A 19,771-nucleotide genomic window follows, 5' to 3' on the forward strand; every position below is an offset into this window, starting at 1 on the left:
GATGTAACTGGTAATGTTGGTGTCCATCGTTTATTTGTTCTCACATTTACGGTGTAAGTGTGGGTCTATGTTTTCCAGTGTATAATAATATCCTTGACTGATTTGTTAAGTGCAGGAATGGTTACAGTCTCTGAAGTGTAGTGTTTGGCTAGTGTGGTAATGTACGGCTTTGGCCTTTTCCAAATTGCATAAAAAAATCCCATTCACCACACAGCTCCCTCCCACAAACATCCATTTAACGCCTACTCATCTGTCCCACTGATACATCATCAGGGTTTGTGTTTTAATGCACTTTTTTGGTCAAAAGTTAATTCTGCTTTTGCAGCATTAAGGCCAGAACACTTTAACCAAACATTCTGAAACAATCACCAATACTCGGAGAGCGTAGCTGTCTCTAGAATGTTCAGAAAAAGATCTGACAAGCCAAATGAAACACAATGAATAGGGGAGAACATTCTAGAACAGTGTGAATGGGAGGAGAACATTTTAGAGCAAATGGAGTAGTATAGAGCAGAACAATGTGAATAGGAGTGAACAGTCTAGAAGAGTGTAAATGGGGAGAACAATTTAGGATAGTGTGCACAAGAGACAACAAGCTATAACTGTTAATTGAGGGTAACATTCTAGAACTATGTGAATAGGGAGAACATTCTAGAACAGTAATTGGGAATCGGGGAAAAAACATTCCAGAGCAGTGTGAAAAAGGAGAACATTCTTAAACAGTGTGACTGGGGAACATTCCAGAATGTCTAGAATGGTGTGATGAGAGAACATTTAGAACAGCATAACATTCTTGAACAGCATGAATGGGGAACATTTTTGAACAGTGTGAATGAGAGAGAACATTCTAGTACAGTAAATGGGATCAACATCCTAGAACAGAGTGAATGAGGGTCTAAAATGGTGTGAAGAGAAAACATTTTAGAACGGCATGAATGGTGGAATGTAATAAACCAGTGTAAATGGGAAGAATACTCTAGAACAAAGTGAATGGGAAAGAACAATCTAGAACAGTAAATGGGGTGAATGAGAGAGAACACTGTAGAACAGTGAATGGGGTAGACATTCTTGAACAGGGTAAATGAGAGGAAACACTGTAGAACAGTGAATGGGGTGGACATTCTAGAAAAATGTGAATTAGAGAGAACATTCCTAGAACAGTACATGGAGTAGGCATTCTAGAACAATGTGAATGAGAGAAAACATTGTAGACCAGTGAATGGAGAGGACATTCTAGAATGATGTGAATGAGAGCTAACATTATAGAACAATAAATGGGGTGGACATTCTAGAATAACGTGAAAGAGAGCGAACACTGTAGAACAGTGAATGAGGTGGACACTCTAGAACAATGTGAATGAAAGAAAACATTATAGAACAATGAATGGGGTAAACATTCTAGAATGATGTGAATGAGAGCTGACATTATAGAACAGTGAATGGGGTAAACATTCTAGAATGATGTGAATGAGAGCTAACATTATAGAACAGTGAATGGGGTAAACATTCTAGAATGATGTGAATGAGAGCTAACATTATAGAACAGTGAATGGGGTGGACATTCTAGAACAATGTGATTAAAAGCGAACACTGTAGAACAAAACAATGTGATTAAAAGCGAACACTGTAGAACAGTGAATGGGGTGGACATTCTAGAACAGTGTAAATGGGGGGAACATTCTAGGTGAAAGTGAGTGAAGGAAGTGTGTTTACAGTCTGCAGTCTGTTTTGTCTACTTAGTCTCTGTTTAGTCTGTCCTCTAAGTCATTATTTAGCAGGAAGTGGTTGTTCAGTATTAATTTAACTGTTTATTTATTGATGAACCTGTCCTGTTAAATATCAGCGTGTTCCCCTCAGAGACCTTATCTTTCCTGTTCCTCCTCCTAGAGGCAGTGCTTTCGTTGTCTGACGCATGCTGTAATGGCTTGTGACAATGTTGCTTCTTGACAAAAAACAGTCTTGCTGTTTTCCCGTCGATGTAGGCATCAACTGCTGGGCATAACCTGACGTCCCCTTGGAAACTCACAAATGAAAGTAATGAAACAATATCTTTCATGGCAGGAAAACATGCAAGAGGTATAAAAATAAAACAGCAAATGAGCAGCAAATTCCCATAAAATCTAACTATTTTAATCCATTGAATGGACAGGACCTGCTGACAGTCCAAATGTTCATTACACACTTCTGTACCTTAAGAATAACTGAGCCAGTTTGCATTGCAGTTATTGTAGTTACTGAATACAACATGGCTTAGAAGATAATAAGGCTGGGATTTAAAGGGGTTAACCACAGAAACCATATCTGACAGTTTTCCCAATATCTGATCCCTTGAGTTGGCACAGTTTAATCGTTTTTATGATAAGAATAGTGATTCACTATTGTCAGAGTTTGTGTGCACTTGTAGTTACTTATCAACCAATCCGATAAAGTACTATGCATTGAAAAGCCTTTAAAGCAATTTCAAATTTAAAAGGCAAATAAAAAATTTTAAAGTATATATTTTTTAAACTTGCTATACAAATTTTATTTATATGCTCTTGTAGGGTTTCTTTTTCACTGTGAAATAGGCAAATGGAATCAAACATATTTAATGCTGACTGGTTTTAAATAACCTCTTATATCCATTAATGGCAATGTGTGATGTTTACTTTTGACTCCTGTTCATTAAAGCACTTGAAAAAATGACCCATTTTCAGAATGACCGCGTGTGAATGACAGTATTACACCAGTAGTGGAGCTTCATGTAGAATGTTTATGGACAAACGGGCATCATAAATCAACGAAAGAATATCATCATCAAAAAAAGAAAGAACGTAATCAGTTGTAATTAAATTAAGCAGTCCTTAAAAAGGCAGAATGCTGACCGATGTGTCTACACACCTTGTAGTGTCCACTTCATGCCTATACTATCAACCATTTTATAAAAGTAGTCATAAAAATGGTCAGGTACAAGGCTGCATTTTGACCATGTGTAAATAACAGTACAGTATTTCTACTGCCATGACATTACTAAATTTAAAAACATTGCTATTTCACTTTTACAATAGCCACAACTGTCACGGAACATACTTAACATAAGGCCTGCGGCTGACTGTGACCACAAATACAGGATGAATCCACTGAAATGTGGTGTGATTGTACAAAAGCTGATAGAAAAGAGTACTTTTTAATACAACTGACAAAGTATGCCAAACATTGCTCTAATAGCTTTAGAATAGGTCCAGATCAAGTCCCTCTTGACCATTCTATCTACTATTTCAAACATTTTCAAAAATTATAACTTACAACATACATATTTTTTATGTTCACTTCATAATACAGGTCATCGTTTCAAAGTTTGGATAAGATATTTCTTAAAGAAGTAAAGAAGAAAAATTTTAAATACACACATATAAAGGACACTTAATCTTGTGAAAATTACCATCTGTGACCACTAAAACATTCAAAAACTATAGCTCTGACAGAGGCTTGAATACACCGAAAATAAAGGTCAGTAAACAAGAGAAATAACTAGGATTGTCTATGCTATGACTATTAATGTAAAACTAAGCTAATATATCAAATTATACATCTATCTATGGACTTTGGGCTCATTTTTTCCTGCTAATGTTATTCCAGTGTCAGTCATTAGCCAGTATTCATCCCTGCAGGTCGCCTAACATGAAGCAAAAGTATTGTTACTCAGTGAAATCTTAGCACAAAATAGCTTGAGGAAAAAAACATCAGGCCCCAAGTGCAGGGGTCTCTACAGGACTGCTATGGAACTAGCACATCCTGCTTTAATAAGCATAGAAGCAGATCTCAACTGAGTTTAGAAATGAGAGATAGCAACAGAAAAGTATTTCAGGAACTGAACCAATGGACAAGAATGACCCAAAGAGGGAATTAGAAACTCAATGTGAATGGCTAAAGTGAAACCAAGTAAAAATATATTTGGGTAAAAGTTAAAGTATTGTCATTTAAAACTACTCAGACAAGAACAAATCTGTCAAAATTTTACTCAAATACATCTAACTGAGGAAACGTAATCAACTTCCACTTTTACTGTACTCGCATGAGAAGGTGGGGGCTATCAGAGCCGAACTACGCTTGGAGGAGAACACTACATACTCAGTAATGTCTCACTGATTTAGCCAATGGCAAAATGTTCTCTTGTGGATGTCTCGCCAAAGAATCGTAGGGCACGTAGTGTACTTTTTGTTCAACCCATAGCTTGTTTAGTTCCTTGGGAGCGCAGTATTGTGCTCATTTGATTTCCAGCACAGAAAAGCTTGATAAAAGAAACACAGTTACCCAAAAGAGGTTAAAAACATACCCGGCCACTGGGAGAGCTTGCCATTAAAGGGAACCCATCATTGGACAGATCCTGTGACTGGATCTATGGCTACAACTAGCGAAGACACATGTGCTTTGTTATCAGGCCAATCCTGTCAACAGTCAGGACCTAAAGTATAGCTGGACTGCCATCAGGCCCAACATTTCAAAGCGTTTCTTCAGTGTCTCTCCTCAGAGTGCGCTCGAGAGCAGCAGCTTGGCCTCCGCACATTCCTGAAGAACAATCGTAAAGGGTTTTGTCTCCGTCTGCCCCTCGTCCCTCTCCCTTCCTCCTTTTTCCTGCTTCCTTTTGCTGAACTGCACCGACTAGATGCTGATGTCGCCGGTGGGCTGGAAGGGAGAGGAGAGGCTGTGTCTGTGATGCTTGAAGATGGGGCCAGAGCAGGTGTACCCACAGGTGGCTTCTGTTGCTTCTTCACCTGTTTCTCCAGGTGTTTCTGGATGGCGGTACCCAGAACAGCTACCTCCACCACAGCGCCATAGACTTCCCATGTCATGCCTTTTTCGTCCCAACTCACATCTTGTACAGGCTCCGGCGGATCCTCTGGCCCTGGTGCTGCTCTTGGCTCAGGCACTGGAATCAGCTCAGGAGAGCTCAGGACTATAGGGCTCATAGGACTTGTGGCAATTGAGTGTACTTGTAGCTCAGGTGCTTTTCTTGCAATGGGAGTCATGGGACCCGTAGCAATTGAGCGAGTCTCCACATGCAGTTGAGGTGGTCTTGTCGCAATGGGAGTCATGGGAGCCGTGGCAATAGAGCGGGTCTCAACATGTAGTTGAGGTGGTCTTGTCGCAATGGGGGTCATGGGAGCCGTGGCAATAGAGCGAGTCTCCACATGTAGTTGAGGTGGTCTTGTAGCAATGGGAGTCATGGGAGCTGTAGCAACCGACCGGGTCTCTACCTGCAGTTGAGGTGGTTTTGTCTCTAGGGGAGTCATGGGAGCTGTAGCAATTGAGTGAGTCTCCACATGAAGTCGAGGGGCATTTGTTGCAATAGGGGTCATTGGAGCCGTGGCTATTGAATGAGTATCTGTATGCAGCTCAGGTGCGGCTGTTGCAATGGGGGTCATAGGAGCTGTGGCAACTGAATGAGTCTCCACATGCAACGCAGGTGCAGCTGTTGCAAAGGGGGTCATAGGAGCGGTGGCAATTGAACGAGTCTCCACATGTAATGCAGGTGCAGTTGTTGCAATGGGGGTCATAGGAGCTGTGGCAACTGAATGAGTCTCCACATGCAACGCAGGTGCGGCTGTTGCAATGGGGGTCATAGGAGCTGTGGCAATTGAACGAGTCTCTACATGCAACGCAGGTGCAGTTGTTGCAATGGGGGTCATGGGAGCGGTGGCAATTGAACGAGTCTCTACCAGCAATTCAGGTGCAGCTGTTGCAATGGGGGTCATAGGAGCTGTGGCAATCGAACGAGTCTCCACATGCAATTCAGGTGCGGCTGTTACAATGGGGGTCATAGGAGCTGTGGCAATTGAACGAGTCTCTACATGCAATGCAGGTGCGGCTGTTGCAATGGGGGTCATTGGAGCAGTGGCAACCGAACGAGTCTCTACCTGCAATTCAGGTGCAGCTGTTGCAATAGGGGTCATAGGAGCAGTGGCAACTGAGCGAGTCTCCACATGTAGTTCAGGTGCAGCTGTTGCAATGGGAGTCATTGGAGCCGTAGCGACCGAACGAGTCTCCACTTGCAGTTCAGGGGCAGTTGTTGCAATGGGGGTCATAGGAGCTGTAGCAACTGACCGAGTCTCAACCTGTAAGTCAGGTGCATTTGTAACTACAGGTGTCATGGGAGCTGTAGCAACTGACCGAGTCTCAACCTGTAAGTCAGGTGCATTTGTAACTACAGGTGTCATGGGAGCAGTTGCAACTGACCGAGTCTCTATCTGTAGCTCAGGTGCGTTCGTGACTACAGGTGTCATGGGAGCAGTGGCAACTGATCGATACTCCACCTGTACACCCACCTGGAGTTCAGCATCCTTCATCTTGACTGATGCAATCGCTTCACTTTCTCCACTGGTACCCAGCTTGCTGAGAGAATATGGGAAGAAGAAGGCAGCAGAACCCTGAGGAGGGGTCATAGGGCTGGTGGCCACAGACTGGTACATGGCCTCCAGACTAACCTGGGTCTGCACATGCTGCTGTTGCCCAGATGTCAGGTCCTGTCTCACTCTACAGAGGTCCTCTGCATCTCTGTGTTCCAAAGGTTTGGTTTGCTTAAATGCCACTTTGATCTTGGGATCCTTCAGGTCAGAAGAAACAACAAACTCTGCATTAGCAGAGTCATCAGAAACCTTGGTTTGTTGAGTTTGTGCAATATGAACTTCCCTGTATCTATCGGTCTGTGGTAAGTCACGCTCAACTGTGCTGACACTTTGCACTGCTGAACTATTGCTGATCATTCTAGTCTCCTGTAGCTGGCTGAGCTCGATTAGGTCTGCCACAACCTTGGAAGCGTCCAGACTGTCATCTTCAGTTGGTGTTGCACACTCAGCTGAGGTGTTTGGCTCAAGAAAGGTGGGAATTTCAATTTTTTCAGATTCTTCAATCTCCATCTCTGGTGCCTCATGGTTGGTTACCAGTATGGTGATTTCTTGGCTGGCCTGTTGTCGGTCTGATGTAAATCGCTCTCTACGTGTGGGTCCACCACCACTGATCAATTCATGCTGGTGAGCACTGTCCTGAACCAGTCCTGGACGAGTGCCTAAATCTTCCTCCGATGCTGGGCCCTGCGGGACGGCTGTGTGAAGCTGATCCACTTTGGTTGTCTCTGTCTGGGAGATGGTGGGGACATCTTCCTGAGTGCCTGTTTCTGTGTGTTTACAGGCTTCAGTCGGCTTGTTATCCACCATGATGTTGTTCACGAGGGTCACACAGGCATCGCTTTTGTGGGTATTGTTGAAATCAGCACAAATCCCAGAGTCGAATTTCCAGACTTCACTCTGGGTGAGAATAGGACCTTCCATTCAAATGGAGGTGGAGGTATCCTCTGACTTTTTGTGTTGTCCCATGGTTCATAGTATGTAAATGAATTTGCTGAAAATAAAAAATAAAGCCAAGCTTTTAAGAACATCTCCATACAGACAGATCTGAACAGCACTGAAGTAGCATATACGTGTTGTTTCGTGGACATAAAAAATTATCAAAAAAGGCAGAATTTTGCCTATTTTATTTTAGCCTTGACATAAATCTCTTGATTGCCAGGAAAAATTAGTGATATATAGAGAATAGCATGCAATGGCAAATGTTTTTGGTTGCTTTTCCAGGCTAATGCAGCAAATTATCATCATAGAGAGGAAAAAGGACAATTACTCAATGCTTCTTTCTGTTAATACAAGTTACAAATGCACGGTATTGTTCTAGATAAAAAGCCACGCAAAGACACAATGTCTCATGTTACAAGCACTATGTAGGAGGAAAAAAGAAGATGCACAATGACTTTCAAGAACTCTATCGCTCCATTTCTCGAGAAAACATACAGTAGCCCTGTATTTACTTACCCTGCTTCACTGCCGTGTGCAACGGAATGCTCTGTATACCACCTGTCTGATTCAATTTAATTTATGCTCATGCATGAAGACACCTAGCAACAGCCCAGCCACGATGGTACATGCGCACATAAGTGTGCTGTGGAAGAAATACAGACATAAAGCAAAGAATACGTACCTCAGCCTCAAAACCGACTAGCAGTGCTGTTTGTATTTCACCCCAAAAGGTTTCAAGGCATATTACTCTCCCTTCCAAGCTGTGGGTGCTGAGAGAGGCAGACTGCGAAGGGCTGTGTTTGTTTTACAGAAGACTCTTCTGTAGATGGAGGTCCTTGGATTTCAGCGAGCGCTCTGAGTATTGAGAGCTTCTGATTTTCTGTTTCCCTGGAAACCATGCTCAACCTGGCAGTGAGTGGTAACGCAATGACAAAGTCTCTCCAGCTCTTTAATCAGCAGCAAATGGTGGTGATTAATACCCAGCTTTCACAGCGAGACCAGCCTGCTTTGTAATACCATACAAAATGGGGTGCATTCACTCTGACTTGCAGTGTGCTGAATGGTGTTTCCATCCAGTTGGTCTCTGACGCATTACAAGTTGTGGCAAAAACAGTAGCTCATTATCCTTCACTTTGCTACTGTACCTGCTGTCAGTGGTGGATGATTAGAGTAGGGCTAACCATGTGAAAACATCTGCTGCTTGGATACCGTTAATTAACTCCTGGCAAATTTGCACTGATTAGCATTTTATTTCTTAGCAAACTCATCTCTATAGATTACCATATAAGAAAATCATATTCATAAACTTTCAACTTAGCTTCAAGTAGATCTGTGTTTTGTAGAGATGATAATTAAGCTAGCTGTCTACTAGGATAATTTGAGCTAACAATAGCAGCGAACAATGCTAGCTAATTACCTGCTTCTGAGTTGGGGTACTGTAGTGATAATACTGCTGCTCTCCATGCAGCAGGCTGGAGTTCAGGTTCTCACTTGGGCAAGCACACCACTCTATACCAATAAGAATCCTTCGGCTAACGCTACAGTAACATGATTAAATTGATAATTTGGTTAGCTGGTTACCATATTGACTAACTTTAGCTTACATTAGCAATGAGTTCTGATAGCCAAATTACTGCTTCTAACTTGAAAGTAGCCTTCGTTTCATATTACAGGTCACTCAGCAGCATTACTACGCATTCAACCCTATAAACCATTGTGATTCTGATTCTAGTACACCTCCAACATACGTTTTACCCCAATGAAAATAATAGCATTAAAGGCCATCCATCGTTTTAGAATGATGCCAGTGATTCAGGCTAATTTATGTATTGCATGAACTACTAGCACCATGTAGCATGATGTATAGTCCATTTCTGAACAACACATCTGTTTGCTTCTGCTTAGTGTCTATCAACTGTTGGTGGAGTGTAGTGTAGTATAGTGTGGTGAGGTCTAGAGAAGTATGGTGGGGTGTACTGCGGCCCCCCATGCAGCAGCCGGGGGTTCGATTTACCCTCTCAGAAAAGCACACCATGCTATACCAATGATAATCATTGGTTAAGCCTTTTAATGCTACATTTGGCTACCTCTGTAATATAATTACATGATTAAGCAATAAAAGTCACTCTGGATAAAAGTAAATGCATTGATGTAACTATATCCTCCCATCTTTTGTTATGTCCTCTTAGCTTTCTGTGAGGGAGCTTTTAGATGCATTAAACTCTTCTGATGTCTGGTTCCTATCAGCACCACTGTGAACAATTCTGACTCGGTAAGAACGGAGTCTTTCACACCAACTTCTAAATTAGATTGCTTACTTCTAATTTTATCTTAATTTAAATTGATAGGATTCCTCTTTAAGAAACATTAAAATGCTCTAGAGTGGAAAAGCTGCACTCTCGCACAACACAGCACAGCACTCGGGACAAGTGCATTTCTGCTGGTTTTGAGATTGTTCTTGAGTTCAGTGATCTATGTTTGTGTCTGCTGAATGTGCAGAAAGCTGTCGTCCCTATTTTTGCAGGCAACAATAACAGAAAAGAAAGAAAACTAGGAAAATGTTTAAATAAGTTTTTTTTTTTTACCAAATTCTTCGGGTGTTCCATCACCCACCTCCCTGTTTCTGTTAGGATTAGGTTGACAGGTATGGATTAAACATGGCTCTTTGTTATGCATGGTGCTTGGATGAGCTGCCAAAGGTGAGGGTTAGGGATCTTCACTGTCTGGCATAAGCGAGCAGTGAAGTTCCAACATCTTTGTTTGAGAAAGGCTTGAAAAAGAGCCGTGATTAATCGGTTAGTCAGGCTTACGTTGGAGCTGCACTGAGTAGGCTGTCTGAGTTACTCTTGGAATAAAACTAAAGAATAGAGATGACTAAAGGCCTTTTACATACTATACACAGAAAACAAACAAGTGAATTAAAGCGTGACTGAGAAATGAAACAAACAGGTGAGGAAATCAGGGGTGCAAATTTGGTCTGACAAGTAGGGGGGACCAACATCAGGAAGCTAAAGCCTCAGCCATTCAAATGTAAGCGAAGTAGGCCTACAACTACATTTATTATTCAGTACAGAGATTATTGTAAATTCTATGCATGATTTGCATGTTGCAATAAATATTTTATTCCCCAATAATGAAAAATATTATGATAATTAAGAAGAAAAAAGAAGGACTATTGATAACCATTTAACATTAAACATTTAAAGTGCCAGGCTTATTACATACTAAGGTTTATTATTCAGTAACAGGGACTTCAAATCAAACTGGTCGAGCTATTCTTACATTACAGAAGAATGTATTAACACTTTGGGCCCACCAGTGGACTGTCGCTGCCAAGAGCTATCTCTTTTTGCCCAGGGTCTGGACATTTATAAGTACGTATAAGTATAATATTGTCTATACTATTGCCCTGATAACTGTCTGTAATCTATTATCTTCAAAAATAATTAAAATAATCAAAGAATATCAACAGAAATGAAAATGGATAAAAAGGAATGAAAAAGACCTCAGCCGCTGAGTTCTTGTTGAAGGAAGGAAAAGGCCTTCGCTTTATTGAGCGTCAAATGGCAAGATGGTTCCCGGTCAACCACAATGCAAACACCATCTCAAAACATCCCTTTTTATTCCTCTGTGGGGTGAGGAGGTAATAAACATCTATTTTGGCTTTGCTTTAAGTTTTAAACTGTAAATGACGACTTTACAATGCGCATTTTGACTCATTTTGGTATTGGAGTATCTGTAAGAGTTGAACAGATGAACGGGTGTCTGGTTAACCGCAGGGAAAAAAAATAACAGACTTTGGCTGATAATAATGTAGAACTGAAGGCTTATCTTTTAACATGACACAAATATAGCAGCACACAGAGGAATACACCTGAAAACATCTTTAATTATTGAAAAACGTAGGTTTTTGCGTTGGATGAGTAGAGGAGGCTGCCTCTTCGGATGAGCTAATGAGCTAACAGAGCTCAGTGGACGATGTACCAACATGTTATTTGTCACAGAAAAACATCAGCTAGACTAGTTAGTGATCAATGTGTTAAGGACTACCTGCTCATTCACATACTTAACAATGTCCTTAAAAGTGTCCTTGCTAATGCGCTAATGTTCAGGTACTCGTGTGCCAGAGTAGCAGAGTATAACATCACTAGGCCTGCAACAAATGTTCAATAATATTTGATTAATTTGATAATTAAAATATTTTAAAACATTCATTACTTATATCAGGCATGTCAAACTGGGGACCTACTGGGTCAAAGTGCTGCGGAGATTAACGTTTACCCTCATCTGAAGCTCTGAACTCATGAAGTTCATGAAGGCCTTGCCAATCAGCTGATGAGCTGAATCAGGTGTGTTTAATAAAGCAGTGAGTTGAAGTCTATGGCCTGCGAGGACTGGAGCCTGACACACGTGACTCACATGAACCTGTGCACATCCAGGGGGAAATTTGTTGTTTATCAAGCTAAACATTTGTGTATAACGAGTAGTATGCAGCTGCCAGCTCTCCACACTGCACTCGCTGATGATGGAGTTTTGGCACAGCTTGTGAGACTCTTGCAGTTCCAGGAGAGGGTTTTAATAGTTTTAACTCCAGATGGAGTCCAAAGAAGTTTCCTACAGCTCCAGTTTGCTAGTTAGCTGGCATGTTCTCAGTTGCATTCATTACTGAGAATGAATGAGGGTATGAAGACTAGCTAGCTGTCCAGAGCTGCAAGAAAATGATACAAACAGCACTGGCTGTTAAATCCCAAATGCCGGAGTTTGTGTGTGATCCTGTTTAAAGCAGTTTGGAGCGGCTGAAAAACCTTCAACATTCCTTCTTTACTGACAAGACTTTGCTAAAAGTTTTCATTTTTACAATGCTGTAGGCTCTACTTACCTACCCCACTCACTGCGGTTCAAACAGAGCCAGCAACTGCTGTGTTCAGGGTTGCCAGATTGGGCAGGACCCCCTGTTTAACACTTTAATGCAACACCCTATGAAAATAACGTCTATTATTTATAAGCAAATGTTTTTCATTACCATATCTTTTTAATAGAAACTTAAATATATATGGTAATAAAAAACGTTGATTAGTGATGGGCTCACTAACGCTGATTAGTGAAGGTCAGGTACTGATGTTGGATGATCAGTTCTGATCACTTCAACTCATCTCAAAGGTATTGGAGCTCCATCACTCCAGAGAACACAGCTCCACTGCTCCACAGCTCAGTGCTGGGGGGCTTTGTGCCCCTCTAGCCAGCACTTGCCATTGGGCACGGTGACCTTAGGCTCATGTGCCCAGGTCAATGCTTTTCATTGGCTGTGTGGACATCTAGACACTAGTGTCAGCCAGAGGTTTATCTTAAAGTACACTCTTAAAAAAGATGGTTCTTCTAGGGTTCTTTAGTAAAACTATTGATGCTATATAGAAGCATGAACACCCAAAGAACCAATTCTTATTGTTGTTGCTATAATAGCAACAACAACAACAACAACAACAACAACAATAATAATAATAATAATAATAATAATAATAATAATGATAAACAAATTTACTGCAGCAGCCAAAAAAATCATTCATATATATATATATATATATATATATATATATATATATATATATATATATATATATTGTTTTATGTAGAACTTTTAAGCCTGGCCACAGAGCGAGTGTTCCTGAGAGCTCTCGTCTCACCAGCAATTCCTCTGCTTTTGCCAATCACACGTTCCCACAAAATTCTGTTGCCTAGCAACGGGCTGTGTGGATGGAGCGTGTTGGTGGTGCTGGAGCCAGGCTGGAGGGTGGTGATGGTGATGGAGGTGAGTGGGAGATGGCGGTGTGGGCGTATGTTTGCGGGGGTTTGAGAAACAAAAAACACGTCATGCGCGGCTGAAGAACCGGCTACGGACTCTCGCCAGGGATCAACAGCAGGATAAAGAGGAGGACAGGGATGTAAAAAAAGAGAGGGGTGCGGAGGCAGAGGGTGTGTAGGAGGGAAGAGAAGGAAAGGGAGGGGGGGGGGAGAGAGAGAGAGAGAGAGAGAGAGAGAGAGAGGGAGAGAGAGTTAGATAGCGTGAGGAGGAGGTGAAGAAGCCTGAATAATGAGCCAGCGAGAACTCCAGTGCCGAGATGCGACCACTGAGGAGATATCATGTGTTCTCAACTTCCCTACTGTGCTCGGTTATTCTATTTTTTGCATGGCATATGTGTCCTCCAAACCAGCTACTAGGAGCACTTTAAGGCCTTAATCTCTCTCATTTTATTTACATTGGGCAGAAATACAGCACATCACTGTATCACATCTCTTTTGTGACGTACGATAAAAAAGAAGAACAACAAACTCCATATGTTCAAAAGCTTCTAGACATCTGCTCAACTAATCAAGGGTATTAATAGGGATTTATCCTCCTTTACAGCAGTAAGGGCCTCTACTCTACTCTACTCTACTCTACTCTGGGAAGGCTTTACACTAGATTTTGGAACATTGCTATGAGGATTTGATTGAGCACTAGTGAGGTCAGGTACTGATGTTGAATGATCAGTTCTGGATAATAAACTAATCCCAAAGGTACTGGGTGGAGCTCCATCACTCCAGAGAGCACAGCACCACTGCTCCACAGCCCAGTACTGGGGAGCTTTATTCCTTTCTAGCCAATGCTTGCCTTTGAGCATGGTGACCTTAGGCTCATGTGCTCAGGTCAATGCTTTGCTATGGCTGTGTGGACATCTGAACACCTGTGTAAGCCAGAGCTGTACCTTAAAGTACAATCTTTAACAGAAATGGTTCTTCTAGGCTTTTCTGGTAAAGACAGTGGTTCTATATAGAACCCTGAATACCTAAAGAACCATAAATCGTTATCTGCATGGTGAAATTATTCTTCAGACTTATGGAGAATGTGCTGTATATGATTCTGTATAGAACCTTTTTGAAAATGGTTCTGTGTAGCACCAAAAAGGGTTCCTCTATTGTTACAAGCTTGACATTGTAACAGTAGTAGAACCTTTTTTGAAGGTTTTTATGCATTATTCAAAACCTGAGATTTTATGTTTTATCGTTCTGACGTTTGTTTTTCTACTTTGTGGTCAACAGTAAATTTAAGCACAGTCTCTTTTCACTAATCGTATTCATTTTGATGGATACATTTTTATCTTCATTTAGGTCTGGTCCAAATTGCATAGAACTGCATTGAATTAATTGTGTTTTGCAGCGATTTGCCAGACTGTTACAATTAGCCCCTCCATCTGTTACAGTTAACCCCACCTATGGGATAAGTTTGCACTCTCTCTGCTTTCAGATGAATTGTTCATAAACAGTAGGTGCTGGAAACAAAGTTTATGTTTTCATTTGTAGCAGAGATGTGCCAGTTGCCAGCACAAGGAAGTATCAATCTTGCTTACATATTTTTTAGATTCTTAAGTAAAACCCAAAATGTGCAGTGCTCCGTTCTCCAATACATCTCTGCCTATGCCAGAGTTAATATCCAAGTTTACAAACTACAGAAATTGGATATCTATCCATAAAGCTGCTGAGCCACAAGCCTAAGGCCACCATGCCTAGTGCCAAGCGTCAGCTAGAGGGGTATGGAGACCCCAGCATTGGGCTGTAGAGCAGTGGAAATGTGTTATCTGGAGTGAAGAGCTCCATCCAGTACCTTTATCATGAATTGGAGTGATCCAGAACTGATCATCCCTGACCTCACTAATGCTCTTGTGGCTGAATGCAATCAAATCCTAACAGCAATGCCCAGCAATTAATACCCTTAATTGGTTGAGCAGATGTCTACAAGATTTGGACATATGGCGTATGTAGTTCTTCTAATTTAGCATACATCAAGAAAAAAGATGAGATACAGTGATGTGTTTTTTACTGCAAAGTGGGACAAACTCCCTATTGATCCCATAGATATATAGATAGAGAACTAAGAGTGCTGATGACAACACAATATACATAATGAAGTGAAGCCACTAGGCCGCCATATTTGTAGTCATTCTCTGCACTGTAAAATGAGTTCTTGTCTACATATTCCCAAACAATGGAGATAGGGCATCAGCAATACACAGATTACAGGCAGTGGGAAGACATTTAACATAAAGATGTCCAGGTAAAACTTATATTTTATGACTAATATGACCTGTTGCAGAATATAATCCATTTTAATCTCGATCCCCTGCCCCTTTTGTCTCAAAATTAATAGTGTAGTTTCTTAAATTAGCTCTAAATGCCCAATGTATCGCTGTGCAAAACCTGTGTAAAACTTAAAACTGTCCCTGCAGGCCAGGCACAGTTTGGTTGCATCCATAAATCTATTATATTGTTTATATGCAGCAGCCTGACTGCACTGTGTGAGGTACTGGGAGGTATGTTGCTCTTATTTGGCAATAAATATGTGATAATGAAATGTTCACATTATAGAAAAAGTGTAGAATGACATTAATAATAGTGCAAGTTGGCTTCCTATTTGCCAGCTTCTCAGTCAGATTTTCAGTTCCACCTTAAATGGTGCAGCAGTATAAACAGGCACTATGATGTAACTGCTGAGCCAATTAAGGTGGAACTGAAGAAGCTGGCAAAGAAGAGGCTTTCGCCTTCTCACAGTGATTTTTAAATTTTTTAAAATCTGATTTTGGTTAATTAACCCCTTTCAAATCTCAGGCGTTTCATACTAAGTCTTATTACTCAGTAACTACAGGGACCTTAATGCAAACTGGCTGAGCTATTCTTAAGCTATAGAAGTGTCTAGTACAACTTTGGGCCCCCCGGTGGGCTCTGGCCATTTAATGGGTTAAAAGTCAAATATGAGATATTTTTATATATTTTAATTTTTTTTATAATACTTAATATTTTAAAAGATGGCTGTCAGAAGTACACTAACAATGTGAGAATACATAATAATAATAATAATAATAATAATAATAATAATAACAATAATACATTCTTTAGATGAGCTAAAAATGATTATCAGTGTATAATTAAAATCAGACCTTCATACAGAATATTACAATATTAGAATAACAGTATTTTCATTTTCTTAAGAAATGAAGTGCCCCTACAAATGTCCTTCTAAAACACCTCAGCCTCTGCCCTTGACAACGTCTGCACCACTGTGGCACTTGAGGCGAACCTCTGCATAACAATGTGTTTAACTAGTTCGGAGCCACTGAGGCACAACAAATGTAAATACGCCACAAAGCTGACGGCTTTAAAACAATGTTAATGTGCCCAGGTCGTCTAGTGTAGACTGAGCTGCAAAGTTGGGACACAGCAGTCTGTAAATCCTCACAGAAGCTTTTGTACAGCTGACTAAAATGCCATATAATCTGCCAACAATAACAACTGACTTTTTAAAGCTCTCACCAGTGAAACAGTTAAGTAAAACAGGGGAAACAGTTCCTGCCTGAGGCCATCTGAATGAAAGCTCATAGCTATGTCTGTATTACGTTGCCATAGCGACACAGCATCACTTCTCTAAAGCCTATCCATATAGCGCTCTTTCATTGATCGTGCAAAAGACAAATAAAATAATAATAAAAAACGGCGTACACCACTGGGAGGAGATGACTAAGCATACAGGGCGGACAACATACGAAACATGGGACTTGGCTTTGAACCCTTGTGCCAGAGGTTGGCCTTGTTTATGTGGTAGAAGCACACACCTCTCACAACTCTGAGACGTTGTTAATATTCTCTAAATTGATATTCATAACTCATATTCACTCATACAATTTTATCACCAGGCAGTCCCGTCAGGCGCGCCTCGCCCGAGCAATTATGCTCCCTGAATATTCAATGGCTCTCATTTGTATGCTTTATGGACTGATTAATGACATAGACACACGAAAATCACATCTTTTATTGTCCCAACATTACAGTTAGCAATATGAATGCAACACTTCCGAAGGCAGAGATCCAGAAAATGGTTTTCAGCTGAGTGGAATGTGAAACCTGCATTAGAAAAGGCTCGGGGTTTGCAGTGTGATACTACAAGAGAATGATCTGGTTTGCTTTGTGGTGGTCCTGATTTAAATGAAGGGCAGGTTGCAGCAGTGCTGTGGTTACTTGGTCCCCAGTTTGTGTCCAAATTCCTTTATGGTGTCTGAGGCTTTGTCTGCTGCTGTGCTGATAGCAGACTGCGTTTGTCTGGACGCCTCCTCAGCAGCTACACACAATACAGACACATGAACATGATGAACATGAATATGAACGTAGTCTGTAAACTGTACAGTTTAAGACAAGGCCAAACAGGCTGTGTTCGAAATAGTACACTGTGTACTTTGTACTGCAGTGGCGAACCAGGAATATTACAGCTTGGCCTTCGGTTCTGCCCATAGAGTCACATGACCCCTGGTCAAATGACAGGTTTTGTTGAATTGTTGAAGTTAAAACACCCTCTACAGCCCATGGGCCCATGGGTCAAGTCAGGCCCGTGGCACGGCAAAATTATTTTAATTTTCTATTAATTTGAGCTCATTTCACCATGAACTGCAGTACATTTCCCAGCATACACTGCAATATAATGTGTGCTCCCACCCCCAACAACTATCTATGGGACAGTGCCGCAAAAACAAAACAAAAAAAAAGATGCCAGGTGTCCAGTTCAAGGTAATGGGCAGTTTTTAAAAAACCTGCTGTACATCGGGGACATTTAAAGACATTCAAACAATTATCTGCAGCTAATGTAGTGTATTGTTTTATATAAAACTATCTGTTTTCATTTAAAATATTCATTTTTGAATCGTTTAAGTATTCAGTGCCTATTTTTGCCAGTTGGGCTCATGGCAAATGTTCAGTAAAACTAAAAGAAAAACACAGCTGGTCCAGGGATTTGTTGAGATTTTTTGATATGGCCCTTTTAGTGGTTGAGTTTGACACCCCTGCGCTACAGGGAACACAGTTAAATATGGTATTTTTCTGTTTTTTTTTAGCACACAATTTAAAATTGTTTCATATATTGGACATTTTTCTCCCCAGTGTGTTGAACTCAGCAAATAAACAGTAATTGTGCATTAAAAAGTGTGTTTTTTGTAGAAGATGTGAAGAACTTATTTTCACTCAAGTTAAAAAATGCACCCAAACTTTTGCAAGGAAGGAGACCACCTCTACGGTAATGCCAATTTCTGCTAGTGCCCCGGTGGGATTCTAGTATGCTAGCGCTAAGCTAACAGCAATTCACATGAACATTTTTGGCCATTCTAGACTAAACATGGACATTTGAAGATTGGAAAAGACAAGTTTTATTTGAAGTTTGTAACAGACATACTAACATTACTATTACATTAATGCTACATATTTTACCTCAGTTTCACAGTGTCTCTTTTAGAGGCCTGTAAAAAGAGTCCTGACTAAGAGCTACAGCTCTTTTCCATTTATAACAGCTAATTAAAGCACACTGGTCAGGCCTCCACTCACAGACATATCTAGAACTTCCAGAAGGCCTAGAGTAATGTTTTTCTCACTCATTGGTCCCACTCATTGGACATCAAAACATGATCTGTTGATTTCACTGATGCTAATTAGGGTAGCAGTTAGTTTGACACATTAAGCCTTCAGCTCCCAGAAGAGTAGAGGCTGTTACTGCAGAAACGGAGGAATAAACTCCCTATTAGTAGCCGTGATAACAGAGGAAACACTGGAGGAGCAGGTATCTACAGACTTCAGACATACAGTGCAGCTCTGATGCAAATGAGAACACATATTTATATTTAATATTTAAACTCAGTGCTAAGTGTGTGGTTCTTAACTGGAGAAGAGACATGTTAAAAAGTAATAATGAGTTACTCTGATAATGACAATGTGTATATAAACATAGAACCTGGACATGCAGGACAATAATAACACAATAATCTTGCTCTCTCTCTCTATCTTTTATAGATACATGCATATCTATATCTATATCTATATATATCTATATATCTATATTATATATATATGTATATCTATATATATATATATCTATATTGCTGCAGTCAGAACAAAACCTTATATCTCCATATTTGTCATTTTCTGGCATAATTTGAAAATGCCTGTTGCCCTTTACATTATGTCTAAATTTCATGATGAATGGACCAAAAGAAACGGCCCAAAATTACTTGGAAAAAAGTCTGGTTCCATTGACTCACGTTAAAAGTAAAGTAGGCTTTTTCCTTCTCCTGTATTCTCCATTTTGGAGATACAAGGTTTTGTTCCGACAATAGTGACATGTATGTAAGTATTTATATACCTCTCTCTATTTCTTTCTCTCTCTCTCTTTCTCTCTCTGTGTCTCTCTATTTCTACTTCTATGTATCTCTGTCTCTCTCTCTCTCTCTCTCTCCCTCTCTCTCTCTCTCTCTCTCTCTCTCTCTCTCTCTTTCTTACCCACGTTGGTGGTTTCTTTGGAGGACTCTGCCACCTGGTGAACGGCATCTTGCGCTGCTTGCACTGAAATCACATTAGGAAAGGTGCTGGTCTGCGTGACCCCA

General features: G+C 40.7%; 1 protein-coding gene across 1 annotated transcript; it reads right to left on the reverse strand.

Moving 5' to 3' along the window:
- Positions 1–3,941: 3,941 nt before the first annotated feature.
- Positions 3,942–8,046, reverse strand: LOC118811169 (proline-rich protein 36). Its single transcript, XM_036575342.1, has 2 exons — positions 8,008–8,046; positions 3,942–7,377 (listed from the first exon to the last, which is right to left on the reverse strand). Exon 2 carries the CDS (start codon positions 7,305–7,307, stop codon positions 4,494–4,496), a length of 2,814 nt encoding a protein of 937 aa, XP_036431235.1. The 5' UTR covers positions 7,308–7,377; positions 8,008–8,046; the 3' UTR covers positions 3,942–4,493.
- Between the last annotated feature and the right edge of the window lie 11,725 nt (positions 8,047–19,771).

This window comes from Colossoma macropomum, unplaced genomic scaffold (assembly GCF_904425465.1).
Source record: "Colossoma macropomum unplaced genomic scaffold, Colossoma_macropomum, whole genome shotgun sequence".
Classification (NCBI taxonomy): Eukaryota; Metazoa; Chordata; class Actinopteri; order Characiformes; family Serrasalmidae; genus Colossoma; species Colossoma macropomum.

What these genes read in the sequence shown, in the direction of transcription:
- LOC118811169 (XM_036575342.1), bottom strand. Translation starts at nt 7,307, where the DNA reads ATGGAAGGTCCTATTCTCACCCAGAGTGAAGTCTGGAAATTCGACTCT.